This window comes from Manis pentadactyla, chromosome 7 (assembly GCF_030020395.1).
Source record: "Manis pentadactyla isolate mManPen7 chromosome 7, mManPen7.hap1, whole genome shotgun sequence".
Lineage (NCBI taxonomy): Eukaryota > Metazoa > Chordata > Mammalia > Pholidota > Manidae > Manis > Manis pentadactyla.
In genome coordinates, this window is record NC_080025.1 from 54,088,706 (window position 1) to 54,113,422 (window position 24,717).

Below are 24,717 nucleotides of genomic sequence, written 5' to 3' on the forward strand. Positions count from 1 at the left end.
CAGCTGAGTGCTGGAAAACTAAATTGCCGCTGGATGTTCCGTCAGGATTGGTTAAAAAGTTCCTGATTGGCTTTGCACTGAGTTGCCTCCCTTTTCTGCCCTGTGTCCAGATGCAGCTAAGCCCTTCAGCGTCGTGCTCTTCCATTGCCGCCACATGTTCCACAAGGAGTGCCTGCCTGTGCCTGGCATGGTGAGTCGGCAGCTTGGTGACCCTCAACTAAAGAGAACCTGATGCATCCGGGGGGCGTGCTCCAAGTTATATCCCAGCTTCTTGGGGCTTTTTCGGTTCTCAAAATTGTAACATAGTATTATATCGCATAAGAAAAACAGTTTATCTCTTTCTCAAATGTAAAAATGCTTAGTATACTACACTAAATATGATAAAGCCATGTTCATAAGTGAAGTCATTCAGGCAAAATTGATGACTGTTGAGCTATAGGGATGTGAGATACAGTAAGAAACTTATTTTGTATAACTTTCTCAGCCTTTCTTTATCCTGATACTGAGATTTTTTTTGCGTCATGTTCCCTGTTCCCCCGGGTCACATGACATTTGTTTTGCTGCGGGGTGTCAACTTTGAGTCACAGAACAATAGCTGGTCTAGATGGAACCCTATGTGAACCGGGAAAAGGAGTGACACTTCATAGCTTCCTCTCCGCCCCCCAGCTCCCCGGCCATTGCTCCCATTAAAGGTTCTGAAGATGAGACAGAAAAGACCTTTTTTAAAATCTGGTTTGTTAATTGCATTTTTAGAGCTCTCCTGCGCAGTTCTGCGGCATCTGCAGCGCTAAGCACCGGGGACCAGGAAGCGCCATTTTGGAAATGAAAAAGTAGCTCCCTTCTGCCTGTCACTCTCTTCCTTGCTGCGCTTCCGAAGACTGGTTTTGCAACAACAGCAGCTTTTGTTGACACCAATGCTGTTAAAAGATTTGTACATGTTTACTGTTAGGTTCAGGAAAAGTTTCTTCATCTCTGCCTGTCTACCCGAGGTTTCTCTTTGCAGTTAGTAAAGAAGTGAGGGTTTTCTCCATCCATGCCTTGAAAGGTACAGTGTTTCACCATTTGTTTGCTTAATGCTTTATTTAGGAATGGAAACACGTCTGGGAGTTGGAAATGAATTTTTAGATCCTAGTAAAACTGTTTGGCCGCACAGCAGACCCTGAGAGCTGCCCCCAGCTGTCTGAGAGCATTGCCAGTGCGCCTGCCCGGCCAGCTCCCGCTGCAGCCTGGGCCTTCCTCCCATGCGCTCTGCTGGCCACAATTCTCCTACTCCGGGCTTGGCTTTTTTTAGTCATCAATTGTGGTAATCTTCTTAATAGGCATTTAATGAAACATTGTGTAAATGGTCTGTTCCTTGTTCAGTGACATCTGGGAGTAACATGAACAGGCTGAAGCAAGGCCCAGTCATGTTGACTAATCATATGTTCTGTGTGTCCCCATGATTAGCAGTGTCTGGCCCTGGCAGACACTCGGTGTTTGTTGATTGAATAAATGTTTGGCTTTTCTCATTGTGAAAGACTCACTTTTACTGGGTTGAACAACCTTAGTCAAGAATTCTGGTACCCTTCTAAGGGATGGAAGAGCTTCAGCACTGGAGTCTGAGGGGCTGTAGTGAGGTTTGGCCAGCAGGGAGGAGGTGAGTGACACTGTAGAGTCAGAGAGGTGTCTCAGGAGAAATGGGACTCCCATGCCAGAGGATGGGCATACTGATGTTTCCTGTAGCCTTCTGGTAGAGCAGAGAGAGCACAGGCTAGAGGGACAGAATTCAAACTCGTGACTGTGTCTTGCAGTTATTGGCTGCCTCTGTCCTGGGATATATTGCCATCCTCTGCTGAATGTAAAAGTGTGAGAAACACATACTCACTGTCCCCACTGTCTTAGTCTAAGAAATGCAATAAAAGCAGCAGCTTTCTAGGGAGGCATTAGGATGCTAACGGGTACCAACCACCAATTGTGGCCCAGCCGTTTCCATGAGCACCATCTCATTTAATTCTCATGCCATCCCCAGGAAGAGGATACCATATCCCTTGGTTTACTGACAAAGAAACCAAAATGTAGAGATGTCACCACAGCTGCAGAGGTGACTGCCTGACTTCAGAGTAGGGCTCCACTTTAAGAGATCATGCAGCCAAGTTCAGAGGAAGCGCACAATACATCTCTTTCTGTTGGAGTTAAAATAATATTCTTTAGCAGACAAACAGACTTCTTCTGTTAGTCTTAAATATTTAGACCTGGGAAGTTCTCTGCTGTTGCTACATATAACCTCAGCCCTCAGTATTTCCGTATTCCAAGACTAGGGATCTTTCTAGTACACTGCTGATTTTTTTCTTTCTTCCTTTCTTTTTAAACCAGAGAAACCCTTCATTCACAAAAAGCCTTACAAGGAAGCCCAATTTGAAACATAGGTAAAAAGCAAAGCTATTTCCTGAGTGTGAAACAAGCAGGTTCAAAGTTATTTTGTGTTAGCAATTTGATTTTGCTTATGTTTTTAGCCAAAAGAACTTTATAATAAGAGTTTAAGAATTTTTGAGAAGTGCTCAATAAATTTTTAATTAATTTGGTTGTTATAGTGTTAAACTGTATATTTTAATACGATAAGAACAAATATTTATTGAGCAGTACTGTGTGCTAGACACTGTGATAAGCACTTGGCATGTATTCTCATTCCCCCTCCTACCAAGCCTGTGAGATGGGCTTCACCATCTTTGTCATCAGCTTATAGATGAGGAAGTGAGCACATTAAGGTAAAATGATTTGTTTAAGGCCGAGCAGCAGGCCAATGGCACAACTGGATTTCAAACCCATTCAGTTGGCCTTCAGAGTCCATGAGCTTAACTACTGTGTGTTTGATCTTTTTTTTTTAAGTATTTATTTCACCTGTTTTCGTCAGTGTGTAGAAAACAAAGCCCACTCCAGTAGGGAAAGGGGTTTATTGTAAAGTATGGAAAGGCTTACAGAATCGGTGAGAGGACTGAAGACACAGGCAGAGGCAGAGTTTCTTGGAACCTCCCACAAACCCTACCAGAACTGGGGCCCGGGCACCCCAACCCACCTCCATCACACAGAGCACTGTAGATCATTGTTTTTAAGCAAACTGTATGTAAATAAAAGGACACACATTTCTCAGTTTCTTTTAAAAGTCATGCTCAGTAACATTCAGAAATACTCTCTGTGTACATATGTGTGCCAGAGACATTTCTATGTGCTAAATATCACACTGGTTCATTCTGGTTTCTCGTATCAAGACTCTGGCTATTAAAATGCCACCAGTTTTGATAGTAAACGGTGACTTTTACTTCCCAAACCCCTATTCCTGGACTTGCAGCTGATTTTCACTTACAAAATCTGGACAGAAATGCCCTCCTCTGTTCTCACGCAGTGCAGCTGTGGGGGTGGTGAAATCAGTGTGATCCCAGTGAGGACGGGAGAGGGAATGAGAAGCTCAGGCTCCAGGAACAGTAGCCCCGAGTTAGCCAGTTCCCGCCTGTGTGCTGTCACCCGGAGCAGGGGTTCTGAGTGCAGGTGTGTGCACGCTGTGCCTCTTCTCCTGACCTTCAGGAGCTCCAGGCCCTGCACGTGAAGGGGCTCTTGGCTTCAGGCTGGACCTCTGCTGCCCATCGCGTTTGCCTTTCCAGTTTCATTTTCATCACCCCCTGAACGCTGCCGTCACGCTTTGGCTAGCAGTCGCCTTTCCCCACCACGGTCCTCCTGTCGCCTGATGCTCGGCACAGCGCGGCTCCTCGCCCGCTCTGGCCTCGGACTGGGAAGAGACCTCTCTCTCGTCCTCACGCAGCGGCCGCGGCTCCACCTGCCTTTGTCACTCAGACTGCAGTTGTCTGTGTAGAAAGTATAAACTCAGTCCACAGACTCAGGTCTACAAAAGAATAATGTTTAAATCTTCTCTGAGTCCGTATTCTACCTAATAGCATACATTTTATTTCATTCATGGTAAACTCAAGGCTCTTCTGGATGGGTTCAGGGACCCCACTCCTGGGTTGCCTCTGCGTTTTGGGGTGGTGGTAGAGATGGTCTCACTGTGTCCGGTATCAATGAGGAGAAAGCATCCACTTGTCAGTTGGCCTCTGTCCATCCTGGCAGTGGGTGAAATGCCATCATCCCCACAGCCTTCCATCACCTGTATCGCTGAGATGTCTGCAGTCCCAGCTAGTCTCTGGTCCTTGGTCCCGGGACTGACCCTGCTGCGCCTGATCACCCAGCCCCTGCAGTCCACCTCTCTCTGGTACCCCCAGCCCTCCGCCTCCTGGCTCCGGTGCTCTGGGGAATTCAGACCTGCCAACCAAGCTGGGCACTCTCTTGCTTCCTCACTGTGATCAGAGGAGGAGGGTCGGAGGAGGTGGCATTCGGTTGGCAAGACTTGCTGCCTCTCAAGGGAAATGGGAAGTAGAGCCTTCTGTTCTCAAAGCTCCAAACCTACCTGCTGAGTCTCTCCTGCACCCCACCCCCAAGAACTCAGTCCCCAGAGCAGAGCAGGGCACCCCTTCTGTCTCAGTCTTTCCCTGAGCCTGTGCCATCCTCCTGAGCAGGCCTCCTCTACCCCAGATCCAGTCAAACCCTTCCTTACTGGGGCAGTGGAACCGGCTCTCACATTCTCATGTATCCTTTCTGCTGTAAACTGTAGTTTTTGGTACTCAGAGGCTGAGGCTCCTGCAAGCTATTGGTCACATAAATTTTTGAGAACCTATTTTGGAACTTAAGGTCAAAAACTTGCTTTTCTTTCTCTACTGCTTCATCCCTGCCCTTGTTGCTGTCTCACTATGAACAAGGGAACAATAGCAGAAAGCCCAAAGGGGAAAAGGGCCTCCTTGGCTACTACACCGTAATGGCATCATGCCAAGTCCACGTAGGTGACCATCCCATGCTGTGGACTGTGTGGGCTCAGTAAAGCAAGGAATGCATCGTGTTCATCTTCCCCACGGTAGTGTGATGCAAAAGAGGCACTTGGAAACATTTGCTGAATAAATGAAAATAAACCCAATGTTTCTCCCCTGTTCCAGATAGATGGGTAGATAGGCTGGCACAGTGTTTCTCCCCTTTTTGGTAAACACGGAGAGATAGATTTTTACATATATCGCATCCTGTGGCATGAGTGACATGACCTGGAATGTGGCCCTCTCTGGAGGGTCTCATCTACAGACCTGCCGTCACCTCCACCTCCTTGTACTCCATTGTGATTCTCACCATCACCATCAAGAAGAGTCTCATCTGTCTGCTGCTTTCTTCTGTAATGGGTACACTCTATCCTCGAGTCTATCCTCCCAAAACCTCATCTTTGAGTGTCCTTCTCCATCCTCCTCCCCATCGAGTCTGCCATCTTTTCTAACCATCACACTATCTTTCCCATCCTCATTGCCGCTGTCTTGGACTCAAATTCTTATTATCTAGTATCTGAATGCATTAAAGCCAATCCAATTCCCTGTTTCCTGCCTCCAGTATCCATACTTCTCTGATTTATTCATTTATTCTGCACCCAGCTTCTACATCAATCTTCCTTCCAGATTGATCCAGTCAAGTTCCCAATATCTTGCTATTCCCAGTGCTTAAAATCTCTACTGGTACATTTCCTCCTGGACTTCAGTCTAACCCCAAATGAATCTAGGTGCTGTTGCTTGATGACAAATAAGGACCATCAGTGACCACTAAAAACCTAAAAGGACTTCTGACTCCCAGGATGTCCAGCCCCTGGGTCACGTCCTAGAGGAGAGGGCCTTGGTGACCACCTGCTCAGACTGCTCGCCCCTGGGCTGCCTGTCAATGTAGTTGGGCTCTAAGGTCTCTTTCCACTCTAAGCACATCAAATCCCTGTAGAAGCAGCCAATTTAATCAGTTACTCTCACACTCTGTTATTTTTATATTCAGATCCAGCACCCATCTGTCGTGTGTCTGAATACCCACGTCTTTGGCTGGCTTACTAATTCAGTGTCACGACAGGGTCCTTGCTCGCATCCACCCGCCAGGCAAGACCACTTGGCTCTCCCATGTGACCATTCTGTTGCTTCCTTTTATTTTTTTTGCCAGATTAATATATATACTTTAGCTTGTAATAATGCTAGTTCCTATAGAGCTGCCGATATTACTTTTATTTATTTATTTATTCTAAAAGGAAAATGAGCACAAGTATGTTTCCCACATGTGTTATGGGCCGGATTATTTATGTGAAGTCCTATCCCCCAGGACCTCAGAATGGGACTGTATTTGGAGATAAGGCCTTTAAAGAATCAATTAAGGGAAAATAAAGTCATGGCTGGGCCCTAATCCAATATAGATGGTGTCCTTAGGAGAAGAGATTTGGACACAGCTGTGAACACACTGAGGAAGGGCCTGTAAGAACCCCACAAGAAGGTGACCATCTGCAAGCTGAGAGGCCTCAGGAGAAACCAAACCTGCTGAAACCTTGATCTTGGACTTCTGACCTCCAGAATTGTGAAAAAACCATTTCTGTTGGTTAAGTCCCCAGTCTGGGGTACTCTGTTACAGCAGCCCAAGCAAATGAGTACAGCTTGATGATTCCTTATTGGGTCTCACCAAACAGGAGCACACTGCCCCCCACTGTCCAGGGAACCACTGCCTGGCCAACACCGAGCATGCCACCTGCGCCCACTCACGTGCTGGCTCTCTTTTCCAAACGCCATGTGTCTTCTCATTCCTCCAGATTCTTCTTACCACGCTTGCTGTTAGACTAGCTGGTGCCAGGCTTCTCCACCAAAATGTACAGAGGAGCATAGAACAAACGGTAACCGTCCACTTGCTTAACAATGTGAAAGGACTCAGAACATCAATTTCTATTCCAAAAATCTTAAGAGCTTAGTAAAATATTTATAGATGACGTTACCCTAACTTGGAGTTCATTTTAACATAGGTAGCTTAAGATTCCTTTTAGTTTCAATTATTACAAATGCTTGTACTAAGATTTAGGTTCAAAATATGTGCTTTTACCTAATAAACATCTGATAACTGCATTAGTCAGGACTCTTGGTTGCAAGGGAGAGGAACAGAACTCAAACTAAGCTTGGTCAGAACAGAGAATTGATTGTGAGAGTCATGGATTTGCAAGAAGGGTAGCGTTGCACCCCAACTGCGAGGACTCTAGTGAGGCCAGGGCTCTCCCTATCTGAAAAGGAGACCCTCACACAGCCTCAGGAGTCAAGGTTGCCTTCTTGGGCAAGGTGGCCCCCACCGACTTCCCCTGTGCAAGCCAGAGAAACAGACTGATGAGCCCAGGAGAACCCACGGCCGCCAGGAGTGTCACTGTGAGCCTGGCAGCCCCGCAGTCTTTGAGCCAGTACTTCCAGCTGCGTTCTCACTGCTTCTCACTGTGCACAGTGTCAGCTGAAAGGTGGGGACCACTCTCCTCCATGAGTAAGGACAGGGTCTGAGCTCAACTTGCTCCTCCTGGAGGAGGAAGCGATGGCAGGTGGGAGGTGGGAGGTGGTCCCCAGCTAAATCCTGCCCATCCTGGAGCTGGAGCATCGCTTCCTCAGAGGGGCCATCTCTGCCTTTCCGGATAAGGCTAGCTCTCTGCAAAGTGCCTCCTGGGCCCCCTGGGCTCCCCCAAAGAATTAGGAGCTTGAAATTGCCCTTTTGCTTCCCACTAGACTATTAATTTCCAGATAACAGGAAGAATCATATTAATTCTGTGTCTTTCCCCACACCTGGGTAAGTCCTGGGATTTATATAAAAGACACCCAAATACATGTTCACTGACTGGTGGGTAAACAGTAGAGTTAACTGGATCAGGTTGTCTACTCAGCCCAGATCTAGTAGCTGATGACAGGCAGCGAAGTACAGGGAGGCCCTGTAGGATCCCAATCCTGGGACCATCTTCATTCATCACCCCTTCCTTCGTTCAGGTGGTCGCATCCAGCATTATCACCATTGTGGATTTGAAATAGTCCAAAGAATCGGGTATGATCCTTTCTGTACTTTGGGGATGTTGAAAAGGAGAAGGAGGTAGAAGAGGAGGAAGAGGAGGAGGAAGAAAAGGTGGAGCAGGAAAAGGAAGAGAAGAATATATCAGCCTTAGAACTGAGAGGTCAAAGAGTTCTAAAGTGTACAATGGAGAGCACAGCATCGTGTGAGCTTTAACTTTTTGATGATAGAGCAGTTACATTATTAAGGAGCTCACTTGCCCTAAAATTGCCATTTTTCCAGAACCTCTGGATTTTTTAGGTCCAGAATGAGTCAGAACGTGCCTCTCCCCTTCCTGCATTCACCCAAGGTCTTGGACACTCCTCTGGAACGGTGCACCACAGTTCTCAAAGTGTCCATCTGCTCAAGTAGGCTGGGGACTCTGGAAAACAAAAGACAATATCATGTATATCCACCCCTCAGGACCTATTTAAAGAGTTTGCCACAGTTTCAAGGCTTAATAACAATTTTACAGATACACTGTGGATGGACGAGAACCCCCTGAAGGAGACACAGTACCAAGGGAAGCTGGGGGGCTTCTGCCTGGCTTTAGAGCCCTTTATTCAAGGCTGTACCATCAGTGCATAACTAATGCACTTCACATTTACTTCCATCTTCCAGGCACACGATTGTATCTCATGTACTCATTATAATAATGCCATGAGATAAGGTCTGTTACCCTCATTTAACAAAGACATTTGCTTAAGGCCCAAAGAGGGGTAAAATGACTTGGCCAAGCTGCAAAGTGTCCGAAGTTGTCAGCGGGTCTGTGTGACTCCACCACTCCAGGCTCTATATGTTCATGCTGTATTTCTTTTTCCTTCCTCTCTATCAACCAACCACCCTGTCACAGGAGAAAAATGAAGAATGGAAGCTGAAGAGCATCCCATGCTTCAGCTCCTAGCAAAGTACTTTGTACACAGTAGGTTCTCAACCAGGATTTCTTGATTTAAATGCTCCCAAAGGAGCTGATGCATTTTTGCCAAGGGCTGCCCCTTGCTAGTCCTCTTACCTTGCTAACGAAATCCAAAAGCAGGCCAGATAGTGAAAGAATGATTCGGCCTCATGGTCATCCAAAAAGTGCTACAGAAATTGGCTGTTTCCCAAGGGGTGCCATTTTCTTGGATATGCACAATGTGGAAGATCAGCAAAGGTATGAAACGGCAGCCGGTTTTAACATGCTTGCTTCATTTCACCTCAGTAGCAACTTCAGTCCTAATGTTATCTTTTGATTCCCAGCCACATAACCTTTATATGACCCTGCATTCAAGTCTACACTCTTAAATACATAGGGTTACTCCTTCAAGATCACTGGAAACATACTGGCTTGTAGTTTTCGCCAAGTGCCTACAATATCTCATTTTCATTTAATACAGAAAAATGACTTTAATAACTTCAGCAGCCTGGTCACTGGCAGTATCCACAGCTAAGATTTTATGAATACAATTTTTCTTTATGGCCACCAAAGTAATGGAAACTTCATTTTTTCAATAACAAATGGTGACATTCCTGCCTGGGAAAGACATACTGGCCTCAAGAAACTTGAGCTCAGGTTTGTCCCAGAAATGCATTTAGAGTCCGTCTGAGGTGCAGCTCACAGGAAAGAGAGCCCTTCTTACATTAGTTCTGGAAAAAATGCTCTGCACAACTGTGATTGGCCCAAACTCGCTCACGTGTTCACACATGGAGCCACTGGATGGGAGTCATTCCCGTCCAAATCACACGGACTGAGAGTGGGGAGGAGGCTGGGTTAGGAGGAGGCATGAAAGGGGATATATTTTTAATACATTTAAATGTCCCGTGTAAGCCTACTTACCAAAAAAACTCCCCAGGAATTTTCCACAGTCTACATCCTCACTCTACAAGATTCCTGTGTCCTATGTACTGTGCTGAGCAGCAGGGCTAAAATAAAAGGTAATTAAGACAGTCCCTGCCCTCAAGAAACTCTGAACTGATCAGAGTTTCTCTCAAGACAGAAACCGGGAAGGGAAAGGGAAACCTCCATCATGTATTTCAAAGAGAGAAAATGCAACACAAAGAAGCAGAGACCAAGATGCTCTAGAGGCTAAAGAAGCAAAAGGAAAGAAGAGGGAGGCTGGAGAGGCGAACAGGGAGAAGGGTGATAACCAGAGGTGAGAAGCTGCCGCCACCGCCGGACCGCTGTCCCAACAGGAGCAGCCTGCCCTTGTGCTGAGAGACGTGGCCAGTCCCTCTGGGTATGCGAAGTGATGCGGCCTTGACCGGCGGTGGGGCTGCTCGGAGCGCCACCAGAGTCCGAAGGCGCCCCGTCACCAGTCACCAACCAGCACGAGCAGCCGCCTTCAAGTGCCAGCTGCTGCTGGCGGCGCCTGCCGTGCTGGAGCCAGAAGCTGGAAGGTTTTCTCTTCCTCCTGCCTTCGGATCTCCCAGCTGTGGTTCCTGTTGTCAGGACACAAGAACCTGAGCGGTCAGAGAGCCTGGGAAATGTAGTTCAAGCCCCGCAAAAGTACAGCAGGGCAAATGAATCTGTAAAAAAAAGGCTGAGAGGGAATCGGTAAATAATTAGCAACATGGTACAGGAAGATTATTACAAAACAGGAATTGGAGAAATGCTATTGGAGCATATGAGTCAATCATCTAACTCAGATATTGGCTAGGGAAAACTGCCTTTGCATGTGAAAAGATATCTGTAAACTAGCCATTTATTTATTGTTTCCTTCAGCAAGTATTGAACTACCTTTATGTATCAAATAAAGGAGTGAGAGAGACCAAGAAGAGGGAACAGCTGTGTGAGAGGAAAGAGGACCATCACGTAACAGAAATGCAAGGTAAGAGGCGGAGAGGCAAATGGGCCGTGTGGTGAGGGACCCAGAGCCACACTGATGGGCAGACTGCATCCCTTAGAAAAGTACAGCGACTTGGGAGAGGGGGAGAGCTCTGAAGGATTTTAGCAGATGCCATGACCAGGCTAACCAATGTTCTGGAAAGATCGTTTTGGCTGCTGTGGAGAAAGTATTCTGGGAGGGACTAGACCGGGAGGAAACCCCACCATGAAGTCAGAGGTAGCAATTCAGGCACGAGGCAGGCCTGCCGGGCGCGGGCTTCCCCAGGTCCACCACAGCACCTTCACAAACGGCTGCCCACCTGACGTGCTCAGCTTCACTTAGAGGAGACGGCCAACTCAGTCTCACACTGCAGATATTTTGAAGACATCATTCTTGAGAATATTTGTAAATGGGGCATTCAGTACTTTTAGCAGGAAACATGTCTTTATGAACAACTTCAAGGCTGGCATTGCTGGTGACATAACTTGTTTATCAAGCCCACAAAATGAGGTACAAGGATGTTGTGGGCACAGCTGCCCCCATGTCCATTGCCACCCCTCCCTCCAGTCTGCTGTGATTAATAATGATTATTTTTAAAGTAATAAAATACCGAAAAAAAAAGCATATATAAGGAAAATATATGTTGTTCACTTCTGTTATCAGCTCAGGTTAGTATGAGTACTGGGCCATTCAGGATGGATGAAGGAACAGCATGTAGGCCCAGTACTAATGGGGAACTATTGCTCACTTTTAGAAGGCTGACTTGTCCTTTGAATGGTGACAAAACCATGGGTTAACCATACACCAACACAGCAAGTGAATGTAGAAAGGGACTGCAGACCCTCTCCTGCTGGAATTCCTAGGCAGGCAACATGGGTGTCACCCTTTCAGGGCTAAGGGAGTATATCCTGTGGGCCTGGTCTCTCCCCAGTCGGGTTCATCTATGAGGTTGGGGAAGGCGCTAAGGATGGAGGTCCCAAAGCCCTGCCAATGGGAATATTTTTAAGAGTTACCAGCCCATGGGCTTTGGCCAAGACAGAAAAATCATTTTAAAGCCCATGACAAGAGCAAGAAGGATGAGAACTGGAAGATTAAATTGCCTCAACTTTGAGGTACAAAATATGAGAGGTACCAGAGGGTGGGGTGAGAGAGACGGTTGGAAACCAGCAGTAAGGAGAGAGATGGAGGAAAACTGGCTTTGGGGGAATGAATACCCAAGAGCAGCCTTCTGCCCCGTCATTCCTCCATACCTCATGGGGCTGGAGGAAGCTACCCATTGCTGCTACTTTCAAAAGTCCTTTTCTGTGGGAGTTTTCAAACACATAAGAAATAGGAACGTTGTAATGACTCCTTACATACCCATCACCCAGCTTCAATAATTATTAATTCCTAGTCAGCCTCATTTCATCTGTACCTTCCCTGAAGCCACCTGATACTTTTAAAGCAAATCTTGCACATCGTATTATTTCATTCATAAACTTATATGTAACTTTTATATCAAAACTACTATTTCATCATATTATCTAAAATAATAATATCTTAAAAACACACAATATTGGATCCACATCCACTTGGAGTCAAGAACTCCTATGGATGCACAGCAGACAGCAACATTTTCCCTGAGATGATGCGCTCCTTAAGAATCAGACATTTATGAAGCAGCCCAGCCCAAGATTCTCAAGATGGCAGCATGAGTAGGGTGGCAGAAATCTCCTCCCAAAACCATATATATTTTGAAAATACAGTGACTATAACTGTATGTCCAGAGAGAGGAAATCCCAGGGCAAAATACCTCTAAAAACCAAAATCAGTCAAAGGGAGAAATAAGGTTTAAAATTCATTTATTGCTCACAAGCTGCAGTCCCAGGCCACCTCTCTTTCCTGCTCCAGCAGAAGCAAAACTGGCCCCCCTCTCTCCTCTGTGGTACAGATAAGCCCTCTGTTACCCAGGTAATTACCCATTGACATGGAGCTGAACTTCTCTCCACCCCTGAGGAATGATGCAAATGTACTAAAGCCATACTTCTTTCCAACTCTGAACACCTACTGATATGCGGATGTACTAAAGCCAGGCGAGATATTCTGGAAATGTTACAATTTTACCCACAGGCCACCCCTCCAGAAATCTCACCTTACAATTTAGTCATTCCCCCTCTTCTGACCAATCTGATAACATACAATAGCAACAGCAATAAAATCTTGATAATCCTCAAGGCAGAGGATTCAGCCTATGCAGATTAAGTAAATGTACTTTGCAGCACAATCTCTAACTAAGCACAAAATATATTTCTACACTTGTTTACTCATTCCAGGACACAAGGACAGTAGAAGTAAATAACTGTGATTCTGGGGGCCACTTTGGTGTTATTCCATAAATACAAAGGAAGTCAGCTTCCAGGTCTTTTCCCCAAAGTGCCAAAAGAACCAGCTATCCCCAGTCCTTGTGTCAAAATGTCCAGGGCCATGTCCATTTTATTCCTAATTGCTGCACCCATCCTTGCAATGCATGTCCAATAAAGTGGGTGCCTTGATCACTCTCAATCACTGGTGACCAGCCATAGGCTGCAAAGAGATGCTATAGGCCCCTCTTGGTGGTTTGCTGATCTGCACAATGTGCAGGGCACTCCTTCCAGGATTGGCTGACTTCTTCAAAGTTCAATGACAAGCCCCACCGATGGGCTACAGCCCTCATTGTCTTTTACCCCATGTGCAATAAATACTGATGTAACCATTGAGCCACATCAGAGGCAGGCTTTCCTTCTAGCCAGCACACCTGAGCCAATGTGTCTGCTTCACTATTCCCTGGGGTTGCCAAAGGAAAATGGCCAGTCACATGATAATACAGTAGGTGTCTGTGCCACACCACTCCGTGGCATTTGTGTCCAGTCTCTCACCCACTCCATGATGGGAGAGATGGTTATTACCTTGGTTGGAGCTTTTCTGGTGATTGGATCCATAGCCAGCAAGGTGTGGTACACAGCAGCCAGTTGCTTCTCTATTAAGATGTACCGAACCTCTGCTCCTTTCCATAGTTGTGACCAGGCTCCAGCTGGGAGCAGAATCAGCAGCAGTGGCAGAAGCAGTAGCCTTAGGCTTGGGCCACAGGCTGGGGTCGGCACAGTCAGCAGCAGTGGTGGTGCCTTCATGACCACACGAGTGTAGACTCACATCCCTTGGCATGAGCGCCACTTCTACCCATCATTTCTTGGGGCGGCCCTCCCAAAGGTCACACCCATTATAACAGATTTCAGGTTCAGAGGAATCCTGCTCACACCACCAGATGTATGTACAGGGAGAGGAAATCCCAGGGCAAAATACCTCTAAAAACCAAAATCAGTCAAAAGGAGAAATAAAGTTGAAAATCCGTTTATTGCTCACAAACAGCAGTCCCAGGCCATCTCTCTTTCCTGCTCCAGCAGAAGCAAAACCAGCCCTCCCCCTCACCTCTCAGGTACAGATAAGCCCTCCTTGCCCAGGTAATTACCCATTGCGCATTGATATGGAGATGAACTTCTCTCCACCCCTGAAGAATGATGCAAATGCACTAAAGCTGTACTTCTTTCCAACTCTGAACACCTATTGATATGCAGATGTACTAAAGCCAGGTGAGATATTCTAGAAATGTTACAATTTCACCCACTACAACTATTCCTAAAAGAGTGATTGGAAGATACAGTACACGAGCCAGGCTACATCTGTGAGAGCCCAACATCTCATGGAAAAGGGTAGGATACAAAGCCGTGACCCACGGAACCTGAGCACTCCCCAACCCCAGCTCACTGGTGGGAGGAACGGAATCAGAGTGCAGAGGGAGTGGAAACACAAGACTGCTAAATAACCAGCCCTGGTGGTCTGCCCCAGAAGCACAGACACACATTGCATGGTGCACTGGATATTGGAGGAGTGGAAAAGCAAGGTCCAAGATTGAGATTGCAAATAGGTTCCCACAGCCAGCTGACGTGGGACAAAAGAAAAGCAGGCACTTTAAAAGTCTTAAAGGGACCAGGGTTTAACAGGTGGACAAAATCATCCTGGCACACTCAGCCCAGCAGGCTGGGAACTTTAAGGAACTTCAGGTGCCCTAACCCTGTGGGTGGTGATGCAGCTCTGAAGCCCCTCGCAGCAATAAGCAGCCTGCCCTTCCTTCCCTCCTGCTGGCCCTGCAAGCAAACCAGCTGACCCACCATTGTTGCAGGACAGCCAGGGAGCAGCCCCACCTACAGCAACACACAGTTTAGCACAGAGGCTTCTTCCTGTGCATGGCTAACTGGCCCAGACCCAGAGGCTGCTCCTTGCATGCTTGACTGGCACTGACAGCGGAGACCAGCACAGAGTCCAGGAGGCACATGTGCCACTCACCTGTTACCCTCACCACTGTCAGAGGCCATCCCAACTCACAGCAGCTCAGGAGATTAACCCAGAGGCTGCTCCCTGTGTGTGGTTAGCTGGCACAGACAGCAGAGACAGGCAAGGCAACTGGCAAGCAGGAAGGGACTTTGTTCTCCCAGCTGACAATGCGCCACTTGCCAGTGACCACTCCCATCAGCATGAAAAGGCAGAAGAACCTTATTCAGTCCAAAATCCCTCAAACAACCAGAGAGAGGGCTTGGTAAGACTGTAATCACCAATCTCCCTGAAAAAGAATTCAACATAAAAGTCATAAACATGCTGATAGAGCTACAGAGAAATATTCAAGAGCTAAGGGATAAATTCAGGAGGGGGATAACAGAAATGAAACAAACAATGGAAGGACTTAAGAGCAAACTAGATCAGGTGGAAGAGACTGTTAATGGGATAGAAATCAGAGAACAGAAATACAGAGAAGCTGAGGCAGAGAGATAAAAGGATCTCTAGGAATGAAAGAATATTAAGAGAACTGTGTGACTAATCCAAATGGAATAATATTCGCATTAGAGGAGTATCAGAAGAAGAAGGGAGAGAAAGTGTCTTTGCAGAAATAATTACTGTAAACTTCCCCAATCTGGAGAAGGAAATAATCTCTCAGATCATGGAAGTCCACAGATCTCCCAATGCAAGGCACCCAAGGAGGATAACACCAAGACATGTAATAATTAAAATGGCAAAGATCAAAGACAAGGAAAGAGTACTAAAAGCAGCCAGAGAGAGAAAAAAGATCAACTACAAAGGAAAACCCATCAGATTATCATCAGACTTCTCAGCAGAAACCTTACAGACCAGAAGGGAGTGGCATGACGTATTTAATGCAATGAAACAGAAGGGCCTCGAACCAAGGATACTGTATCCAGCAAGATTATCATTTAAATTTGAAGGAGATTAAACAATTCCCAGGTAAGCAAAAGTTGAGGGGATTTACCTCCCACAAACCACCTCTACAATTATTTTAAAGGGACTGCTTTAGATGGAAGCACTCCTAAGGCTAAATAGATGTCACCAGAGAAAATAAAACCACAGCAAAGAAAGTAGACCAACCAAATACTATCTAAAGGCAAAATAAAATCAGCTATCCACAAAATCAGTCAGGGAAACCCAGAGTACAGAATAAAACACCCAACATAAAAAGAGTGGAAGAGGGAGAAAAAGAAGAGAGAGAAATAAAGAATCATCAGACTGTGTTTATAATAGAGTAATAAGTGAGTTAAGTTAAACAGTTAGATAGTGAAGAAGCTGCCCTTGAACCTTTGGTAACCACAATTCCAAAGCCTGCAATGGCAACAAGTACATATCTATCGATAATCACCCTAAATGTAAATGGACTGAATGCACCAATTAAAAGATGCAGAGTAATAGACTGGATAAAAAAGCAAGACCCATCTATATGCTGCCTACAAGACACTCACTTCAAACCTAAAGACATGCACAGACTAAAAGTGAAGGGATGGAAAAAGATATTTCATGCAAACAATAGGGAGAAAAAAGCAGGTGTTTCAGTACTTGTATCAGACAAAATAGACTTCAAAACAAAGAAAGTCACAAGAGAAAAAGGAGGACATTACATAATAATATAGGGGTCAGTCCAGCAAGAGGATATAACCATGATAAATATCTATGCATCGAACACAGGAGCACCAACATATGTGAAACAAATACTAACAGAATTAAAGGAGGAAATAGAGTGCAATGCATTCATTTCAGGAGACTTCAACACACCACTCACTCCAAAGGACAGATCCACCAGAAAGAAAATAAGTAAGAACACAGAGGCACTAAACAACACAGTAGAACAGATGGACCTAACAAATATCTACAGAACTCTACACCCAAAAGCAGCAGTATACACATTCTTCTCAAGTGCACATGGAACATTTTCAAGAATAGATCATATACTAGGCCACATAAAGAGACTCAGTAAATCCAAAAAGATTGAAATTCTACCAACCAACTTCTCAGATCTCAAAGGTAAAAAACTAGAAATAAACTGTACAAAGAAAACAAAAAGGCTTACAAGCACATGGAGGCTTAATAACATGCTCCTAAATAATCAATGGATTAATGACCAAATTAAAACAGAGATCAAACAATATATGGAGACAAATGGAAACAACAGCACAAAGCCCCAATTTCTGTGGGACACAACAAAGGCAGCTCTAAGAAGAAAGTATATAGCAATCCAGGCCTGTTTAGGAAAGAAAGAACAATCCCAAATGAATAGTCTGAATTCACAATTATTGAAAAATGGAAAAAAAACAAATGAGGCCCAAAGTCAGCAGAAGGAGGGACATAATAAAGGTTAAAGAAGAAATAAATAAAATTGAGAAGAATAAAACGATAGAAAAAAATTAATGAAACCAAGAGCTGGTTCTTTGAGAAAATAAAATAGATAAACCTCTAGCCAGACTTAATAAGAGAAAAAGAGAATCTACACACATAAACAGAATCAGACATGAGAAAGGAAAAATCAATATGGACACCACAGAAATACAAAGAATTATTAGAGAATACTATGAAACTCTATATGCTAACAAGCTGGATAACCTAGAAGAAATGGACAACTTTCTAGAAAAATACAACCTTCCAAGACTGACCAAGGGAGAAACAGAAAATCTAAACAGACCAATTACCAGCAATGAATTGAATTGGTAATAAAAAAACTACGTAAGAACCAAACTCCCAAACCAGATGGATTCACCGCTGAAATTTATCAGACATTTAAAGAAGACATAATACCCATTCTCCCTAAAGTTTTCCAAAAATAGAAGAGGAGGGAATACTTCCAAATCACTCGAATACCCAAACCAATCAAAGATGCTACAAAAAAAGAAAACTGCAGAACAATATCCCTGGTGAACATAGATGCAAAAGTACTCAAAAAAATATTAGCAAACTGAATTCAAAAATACATCAAGAGGATCATACACCATAATCAAGTGGGATTCATCCCAGGGATACAAGGATGGTACAACATTCAAAAATCCATCAACATCATCCACCACATCAACAAAAAGAAGGACAAGAACCACATGATCATCTCCATAGATGCTGAAAAAGCATTTGACAAAATTTAACATCCATTCGTGATAAAAATTCTCAACAAAATGGGTATAGAGGGCAAGTACCTAACATACTAAAGGCCATATATTACAAACCCACAGCCAACATCATACTTAACAGTGAGAAACTGAAAGCTTTTCACCTAAGATCAGGAACAAGAGAGGGATGCCCACTCTCCCTGCTTTTATTCAACATAGTACTGGAGGTCCTAGCAGTGGGAATCAGATAACACAAAGAAATAAAAGGCATCCAGGTTGGTAAGGAAGAAGTCAAACTGTCACTGTTTGCAGATGACATGATATTGTACATAAAAATCCCTAAAGAATCCACTCCAAATCACTAGAACTAATACCTGAATTCAGCAAAGTTGCAGGATACAAAATTAATACGTAGAAATCTGTTGCATTACTATACACTAATGATGAACTAGGGGAAAGATAAATCAGGAAAACAATTTCATTCACAATTGCATCAAAAGGAATAAAATACCTAGGAATAAACCTAATCAAGGAAGTGAAAGACCTATATTCTGAAAACTACAAGACACTCATGAGAGAAATTAAAGAGGACACTAATAAATGGGAATTCATCCCACGCTCTTGGGTAGGAAGAATTAATATTGTCAAAATGGCCATCCTGCCTAAAACAATCTACAGATTCAATGCAATCCCTATCAAAATACTGACAGCATTTTTCAATGAACTGGAACAAATAGTTTTAATTTCATGTGGAACCACAAAAGACCCTGAATAGCCAAAGCAATCCTGAGAAGCAAGAATAAAGCAGGGGGGATCTCATTTCCCAACTTCAAGCTCTACTACAAAGCCACAGTAATTAAGACAATTTGGTACCAGCACAAGAACAGACCCATAGACCAGTGGTACAGAATAGAGAGTACAGATATTAATCCAAGCATATATGGTCAATTAATATACAATAAAGGAGCCATAGATATACAATGGGAAAATGACAACCTCTTCAACAGCTGGTGTTGGCAAAACTGGACAACTACATATAAGAGAATGAAACTGGATTACTGTCTAACTCCGTACACAAAAGTAAACTCAAAATGAATCAAAGACCTGAAATTATGTCATGAAACAATAAAACTCTTAGAAGATTACATAGCTAAAACTCTCTTGGATATAAACATGAACAGCTTCTTCATGAACATATCTCCATGGCAAGGGAAACAAAAGCAAAAATGAACAAGTGAGACTATATCAAACTAAAAGGCTTCTGTACAGCAAAGGACACCATCAGTAGAACAAAAAGACATCCTACAGTATGGGAGAATATAGTCATAAATGACATATCCAATATGGGTTGACATAAAAAATATACAAAGAGCTCACCTACCTCAACAAACAAAAAGCAAATAATCCAATAAAAAAAATGGGCAGAGGATCTGAATAGACACTTCTCCAAAGAAGTAATTCAGATGGCCAACAGGAACATGAAAAGATGTTCCACATCGCTAATCATCAGAGACATGCAAATTAAAACCACATTGAGATATCACCTCATTCCAATTAGGATGTCCAAAAGACAAACAACAACAAATGTTGGCGAGGATGTGGAGAAAGGGGAACCCTCCTACACTGCTGGTGGGAATGTAAATTAGTTCAACCATTGTGGAAAGCAGTATGGAGGTTCCTCAAAAAACTCAAAATAGAAATACCATTTGACCCAGGAATTCCACTCCTAGGAATGTACCCTAAGAATGAAGAGCCCAGTTTCAAAAAGACATATGCACCCTTATGTTTTTTGTAGCACTATTTACAATAGCCAAGAAATGGAAGCAACCTAAGTGTCCATCAGTAGATGAATGGATAAAGAAGATGTGGTACATATACACAATGGAATATTATTCAGCCATAAGAAAAAAACAGATCTTACCATTTGCAACAACATGGATGGAGCTAGAGGGTATTATGCACAGTGAAATAAGCCAGGCCGAGAAAGACAAGTACCACATGATTTCACTCATATGTGGAGTATAAGAACAAAGCAAAAACTGAAGGAACAAAACAGCAGCAGACTCACAGAACTGAAGAATGGACTAACAGTTACCAAAGGGAAAGGGACTGGGGATGATGGGTCGGAAGGGAGGGATAAGGGAAAAAAGGGGCATTATGATTAGCAGATGTAATGTGGGTGGTGGGGAGGGAAGCCAGTATAGCACAGAGAAGACAAGTAGTGATTCTATAGCATCTTACTCTGCTGATGGACAGTGACTGTAATGGGGTATGTGGTGGGAACTTGGTAATAGGGGAATCTAGTAACCACAATGTTTCTCAGGTAATTGTAAATTAATGATATAAAAAAAATTTTTAATTAAAGAAAACACCCAATATCCAGTCAGTCATGCTAGCCTGATTGTCTTACAAATGGTTCTTGCAGATTGTTCAAATCATTGGCCATATAAGTCACAGTAATATGTTTCCTCTTTTTTAGTCTATAGGCTTGTTCTGCCTTCTCTTTTTTCCACGAGCGGTTTATTTTTACTTTGAATTGAAATTTTTCCAATCATAAAAGCAAGTTTTTGTTCACATTGAAGAAAATTTGGAGAATGCCAAATGCACAGTGTAATTGTTTAAAAAATCACCCAAAGTCCCAGTATCCAAGATCATCAATATTTTGGCATAATTTCCTTCCTGACACAGCACAAGTAAAAACTAAACAGAAAGAAAAAATAACAGCATTGTGGAGAGAACTGTCACTGTCAGCCTACTCCCCTCCCTTGCTCCGCACTCTTTCTTTTCATGTATGTATGTGTGTATATAGAGAGAGAGAGAAAGAGAGAGATGAAGTATTATATATATGATATAATTATATATATACATAAAATATATATTACACATATATGCATTTGTTGCATTATGTTGTACTATGTCCTTATACTAAGTCCTCAGCTCAAATGATGTACCCCTATTAAGGTTTTGAAACATACTCCCAAGTTGCCTCCAGAAAGTCACTACCAATTCATACCCTCCCCAGCAGTATATGAGAGCATGAACATGGTCTTCAGGGATGAGTGTGGCTAGAATAGAAGATGGATCAGTTGGAAAGGCCAGGGAAGCCTTTTGGAACCTAAGGTGTGGGAGGCAGAAAGGGGAGGCAGGACGGTGGTAAGCTGTCCTCGGGGTTGGGGTCCTGTCCCCGGCTCTCTCAGACAGCCGTGTGAAAGCTTGGTCTACCGAGTAAGGAGGCGCTGACAGTCAGAGCCCATGTGAGCAGGAGCCAGGCAGCAATTCTTGCATTCTGCTGACAAAGTCTGTTGGAAGAGCGTTGCCTTGACAACAGAGAATTAAAGCCCTTCCTTCCAGTCAGCTGTTTGTTCACCCAGGAATCTTCCTGATGGCACAAATCAGACTGCCAATGTGTCCTTGAACACAGCTTTCTTTGGTTTTTTTTCCCCTTGTCCCTGCTTGAATTTCTAATAAAAAGGATATGCCAATTTCCTCCTAAAACGCATCCACATCTTTTTCATCCCCTGACCACATATTTTTGTGCAGTGCTGGTCTTTGTCAGGATATCAGCTTAGTCTAATGTACCTCCTATGTGACATCCACTTCTGTGTATGCCTTTGCCATCTCACAAGTAGTAGAGCTTCAACCAAAAACAGTCTTTCATTCTGTAAATGCCTCAAAAATGATTGAGCACAGTGGTAGGTCTAAGGAATACGAAAAGGATTAAGACACAGCTCCTGCCTTCCAGAAGTTTAGACATTCCTCTAAGTATCTAGAGCATATAATCAACAAAGGTCAATTTTAAGAAGAAAAGAGTCAAACAACACAAGTAAGAAACAGACAAAAGATAGGAAGAAGTCACTGCAAACAAATGGTAAAATGACAGAAAAAGCCCAATCTCACTAATAGTTACAGAGATGCAGTGAATTATGCCCAGGCTGTTGGCAAAGGGGGAAACAGATACATTTATATACTGAGGGTTGGAGCTGTAAATTGGCTACAGCTTTTTGGAAGGTAATTGACAACATTAATTTAAATTAAAAATATACACAGCTTCATTGCAGTATTTCAACTTGTACCCATCTATCCTAGAGAAATTCTCACACCTGTGCTCAAGCATGTCCAGTGATGGTCATAGTAAATGTCACCAGGAAAAGCCTGTGGAAGCCACGTTCCTGCTCTGGAATCCTAGATGACAGCCTCGGTGCTAAAATAGACTGAGCTCTATGATGCATTATAAGCAGTAAGTAAACTGGTTATAGAACAGTACGTACGAAACAGCTACACTTACATGTGAGGAAAAGCAATCATGTTTTTCAGGTATTTACAGAACTGGTAAATGCATAGAAAGAACAGCCACGAAGTCCCCTGTGGAGTGGGGCAAGGCATTGGGGAAAGAACAGGGAAAGGGGTTTTTCGGCTTTGTATTGTTTTTATAAGAATGTACTTACACATCACTTGGGTAACTAAAAAATAATTTGTACAAAATGTTTACAGGATCAGCAGCAGCAGGATGTGATTCGTACAGTCAACAGTTGTTTTCTGTCAGTAAGGAGGGTCCACCTCTTTGAATTTCTCCTTGAAATTAGGTATTCCTTATGGTTTTATATCTTCTAATTAATACCAGTCAAGCTTAGACGAGCTTCTCTTCACTAAGAAATGAAACTGCCTCTCCAGTTCTTCCAACAGCAGCTCAACTGCAAGTTCATCCCAACCTAGAAAGAACTCTGCATTTAATGCCAGTGGGGAGTGTATTTCTTAATGACACCAAAGGAAAATATTCCTATCAGCTACGATTTTGATGTGTTTGGGTAGCTCTGTGACTTCGTAATCTTGCTTAATAAGGTCAAGGTACTCTTTTAGAATGAATCTCCTAAGGCATTTTCTCAGAGCCAACTCAAGCTGTGGATTTGCCATATCATCAGGCTTGTGGGTGATGTACTTTTTTTAAGAAGGCGGCAAAACTTGGCTTGCCTTCTTTGGAAAGGCGTGATTTTATTTTCTCAATCTGTGCATCTTGTGACCAGTGTTGGGAAAATTGCTAGGATCAATGATAAAATTAATTATTTTAATTTTAAGCTAAATTAAAAGAGGAACTGAAATGTTTCTGTAGTCTTCTCAAGGTAATCTATAAAGTTTCTTTGGCCAAGTAAGACGGTGATGTGAACAGTGATCTTATTTTCCTAAAATAAATCTACAGAAGATCTATAAAGATGAAAGGCAGTGTGGGGAGGAGAAAATGTTCATTCCGGTATGTTGACCATAGATAGGCATGTCGGTGAAAGAGCTCTGCAATGGTTTTGAGGAAACTATTCATGGCAGCTCTTTAGTCTCAACATATGGAAACACACAGGTATGTCTAAGGTCTTCTGTTTGCTCCAACTGCGAAATTCCGAGATACTTTGTCCATTAGCTGTGTTTCACTCTTCTGTCCATATCACCACCATTGAAAGCTGTTTAGATAAAACACAGGCACATTGAGATACATACAAAATAGGAATGGTCTCCAGTATTACACTTGAGACCATTTGTAATCTGGAAGACCCTAGATTCTCTGCCTTCTCCAAGTAGTTCATGGATAAGGGCACTTCAGGAAAACAGAGTAAAAGAATTACTAGTAAATACTATTAAGTGGCCACCACAGTATGTCTCACATACTTTTCTTACACTATGACTGCCTTAGAATCACACCTGTCATGCTCTAAGAAAGCCCAGGTCACACAGACGAAGAGGCTCTGCATAAGTTGTTAGATGGCAGCCCTAGCTAAAGTCCAGCAGTCAAGCCAGCATCAGCCTTCACACATGGGAGTGAGGAGGCCTTCAAGGGGACTCCAGCCCCAGCCACTGTGTGAACGCAACCTCAGATAAGAACTGCCTCATTGAGCCTAGTCAGCCTCCAATACTGGGAGAGATAATAAAATCCTGGCTACTGTTTGAGCCCATGCAGGAGTTCCTTCTCAGGACTGATTGCAAAATGTTCCTGTTTTTGTAAATCCCAAGGAAAAATCAGTCAAGAAATTGGGAAAATAGAAAAAGTATTATAATTATGTAATGATTAAAGATTCACAGTTAACACAGAGATGAGTAGTCTTTTCAGGGAACCCACTAATATCAAGAGCAGGAACTCTGATTTGGAGAACAGGTCAAGGGCAGCATTTCAGCATTTTCAAGAACTGGGTCAGGAGCATGGAGAAGGAAAGCTGTCGCCATCTAGTCAGACAGCCTTGCTTGTAGCTGTTGCCCTGTTATAAATGTGTGTTTGTGGTACTGCCTGTTAATAACAATGAGTCATTCCTGCAAACAAAATCAATAGTAATAACTTTATACACATGGTATACTTCACAGAATTCCTACCAGTGGGATTTCAAGATATAACAAGTTTTAGAAGCAAAACAAATCTTTAATTGGCAATTTCAGCACATGATTCTGTCTAACGGTGTCAAACATGTTAGTTGATCCAAATGTTTATTTGAATACTACCCAGTTGTATTCACTGTTTTCCAGTGTTTGCTTGTTATAGGCTACATTTCTTTGAAACTACTTTA

General features: G+C 43.5%; 1 protein-coding gene across 1 annotated transcript in view; it reads left to right on the forward strand.

The window, feature by feature from the left end:
• VPS41 (VPS41 subunit of HOPS complex) overlaps positions 1-1,516 on the forward strand; it is a 187,448-nt gene extending 185,932 nt beyond the window's left edge. Inside the window, exons 28-29 of the mRNA XM_036918927.2 lie at positions 111-190; positions 754-1,516. Coding sequence (XP_036774822.1) covers positions 111-190; positions 754-834 — 161 coding nt within the window. The 3' untranslated portion in view covers positions 835-1,516. The remainder of the gene's footprint in view (positions 1-110; positions 191-753) is intronic.
• Positions 1,517-24,717: the final 23,201 nt, after the last annotated feature.